At 50.7% G+C, this 2,345-nt stretch overlaps 1 protein-coding gene across 1 annotated transcript; it reads right to left on the reverse strand.

Annotated features, from left to right (window-relative positions):
- Nucleotides 1-386: 386 nt before the first annotated feature.
- On the reverse strand, nt 387-1,460 carry LOC137764745 (C-X-C chemokine receptor type 2-like). Its single transcript, XM_068543782.1, has one exon. It carries the CDS (start codon nt 1,449-1,451, stop codon nt 387-389), a length of 1,065 nt encoding a protein of 354 aa, XP_068399883.1. The 5' UTR covers nt 1,452-1,460.
- Nucleotides 1,461-2,345: the final 885 nt, after the last annotated feature.

The following is a 2,345-nucleotide window of genomic DNA, read 5'->3' on the forward strand; positions in this document are numbered from 1 at the left end:
CTCTCTCAAGGGAGGTGGACTTCGTTAGCAGGCAAGGAAAGGGAGAGTTGGGGAAGCAACCAATGGTGTTTGACACTAATGCCTCCCAATGGTGGGAAATTTTTGTAATCACTTAAAAGAATATCTTCAAAGAATGTCTGCCAGAAGACAGAGTGCTGTGGTCTCAGTGGTAGGATGGGCCGAGCTCTAGCAGTTGACATGGTAATTATGGTAAGAGGTGGGGGCCAGGGCTTTCGAATCCATAGCTGGGGGCCTAGTAAGGATGTGGCCTCAGCAACTTCCTGTAACCACAGTGGGGGGCTACCTTGACACAAGGTTGTGAGCAGCCAGAGGACATGCGGCTTGGGGCGGATGCTGAAGGGAAGGGGGGAGCCCTGCGCGCGGTCTCAGAGGGTAGTAGAAGTGTTCCCTGAAGAAGAGCCAACAAAGGAAGGCCTGCCGTCCTTGACCAAGAACTCCTTGCTGACCAGGCCATGGATAGCCATGATTCTGAGGAGTCCGTGGCGAAACTTCTGGCCAATGAAGACGTAGATGAGAGGATTGAGGCAGCTGTGGAGGAAGCCCAGGATCTCGGTGGCATCCAGGGCCCGGCCAATGTCATTGCGGCGCTCACAGGTCTCTGCGATCACCCGGACCCTCATGAGGGTGTCTGCAACCAGGACCAGGTTGTAGGGCAGCCAGCAGAGCAGGAAGACGAGCACGACAGCAAAGATGACCCGCATGGCCCGGTGCTTCTGCCCCATGTGGGCCGCAAAGAGCGTGCGCAGGGTGAGTCCGTAGCAGATCAGCATGACCAGCAGGGGCAGGAGGAAGCCAAAGGTCTGGGGCAGGACCCGCATCACCATCCGCCATTTTGTCGTATTGGCACCCATGTCCTCGTAGCAGACTGGGCTGGAATAGGGCGGGTGGATGGCCCTTCGGAAGACGAAGATGGGTAGGGCCAGGATCAAGGACAGGACCCAGATGCCTAAACATATGAACTTGACCCAGTGTCGCTTCTGGGTCAGCGTGCGTGTGGCATGGACAATGGCCAGGTAGCGGTCCACGCTGATGCAGGCCAGCAGTAGAATACCACTGTAGAAGTTGACTTCCTTCAGGAGTGAGACCACCTTGCACAGGGGTGTGCCAAAGATCCAGCCCTTTGCCTTGGAGGTGGCCCAGATAGGCAAGGTCAGGGCGAAGAGCAGGTCAGCCATGGCCAGGTTCAGCAGGTAGACATCGGTGACAGAGCGGCCCACCCGGCTGTATAAGATGACCAGCATCACCAGGGAGTTTCCCAGGAGGCTCAGCAGGAAGACCAGGGCATAGATGATGACCACAGCATACTTGTTGATATCCAGAGATTCCGGCTGGCATGGGGCAGAGTCTGGTAGAATAGAGGGCAGGTCAGTGTTGTAACTGTAATTACCAAAATCTTCATCACTGTAGTTTTCCCAGTTAAATCCTTCCATATTTGACGTAAACTTAATTTCCGGCCTAGAGAAGAGAGACGAGGGTTACTGCACAATAAATCTCCCCAGATTCTAGCCTGTCTGCTCACAACATTTAGATAGGATTCTTTGTGTTAGCTTGTATATTACATGGAAGTAACTTTCACTTCAAGGAATGGCCAGAGCACTAAGGTTTTGGAGACATATTTAGTAAAAAATGATACATTTCACAAAAAGTGTCTAGTTCCCTTCAACATCAGAGAGAGGTTCTTATCACTTTCCATAACATTGCTATCACCCAAACCATTGTTGAAACTTCCCCTTGGATAATCCCTACAGAACATGTCTTGGATCCTCAGTGGTGGGCATCTCTGACTACTGAGGCTGATTTTAATGTCAGAAACACGAGGTACCATTCAGTTCTCAATCTGGGGGACTAAGCAGGCAATCCAATTGTGTTAGATCCCTAGGAAAAGATCAAGGCTTGACTATAACCTAAGAGATGAGTCCCTTTGTCCAACTTTCTGAAAGTTATTTTAAAAGAAGTGTTCTGGAAAAACAGTCTGAGTGATAGCAGCACGGAGTTTCAGGATGCTCGAGCTAAGAGAAAGTTGACTCCACTAGTACAGCCCAGCATTTTTCTTCTGAGATGAAAGGGGCCTGCTCTGGGCATACTTGTGTAGTTTGAAAAAAATATATTAAAAATCATAAGCAGGTGGCTGACTGATTCTCCACATGGGTGGAAATGTAACAGATTATCTTGGGAGCTCTGAACAGGCATATTCTGCCATGTAGGGGTGAGCAGAGAAAGGCAGTATGTTCCCAGCATAAGGAGGAGAGGCAGCAGGAAGCAGAGAAGGCAGGTGGAGACACACGATCCTTGTTTTGGTGGCTTTCCAGTCCTGGTGGGGGACC

Source organism: Eschrichtius robustus, chromosome 5 (genome assembly GCF_028021215.1).
Source record: "Eschrichtius robustus isolate mEscRob2 chromosome 5, mEscRob2.pri, whole genome shotgun sequence".
NCBI lineage: Eukaryota > Metazoa > Chordata > Mammalia > Artiodactyla > Eschrichtiidae > Eschrichtius > Eschrichtius robustus.

Bases quoted from the DNA above. Each gene is read 5' to 3' on its own strand.
- LOC137764745 (XM_068543782.1), bottom strand. From the start codon at position 1,451: ATGGAAGGATTTAACTGGGAAAACTACAGTGATGAAGATTTTGGTAAT.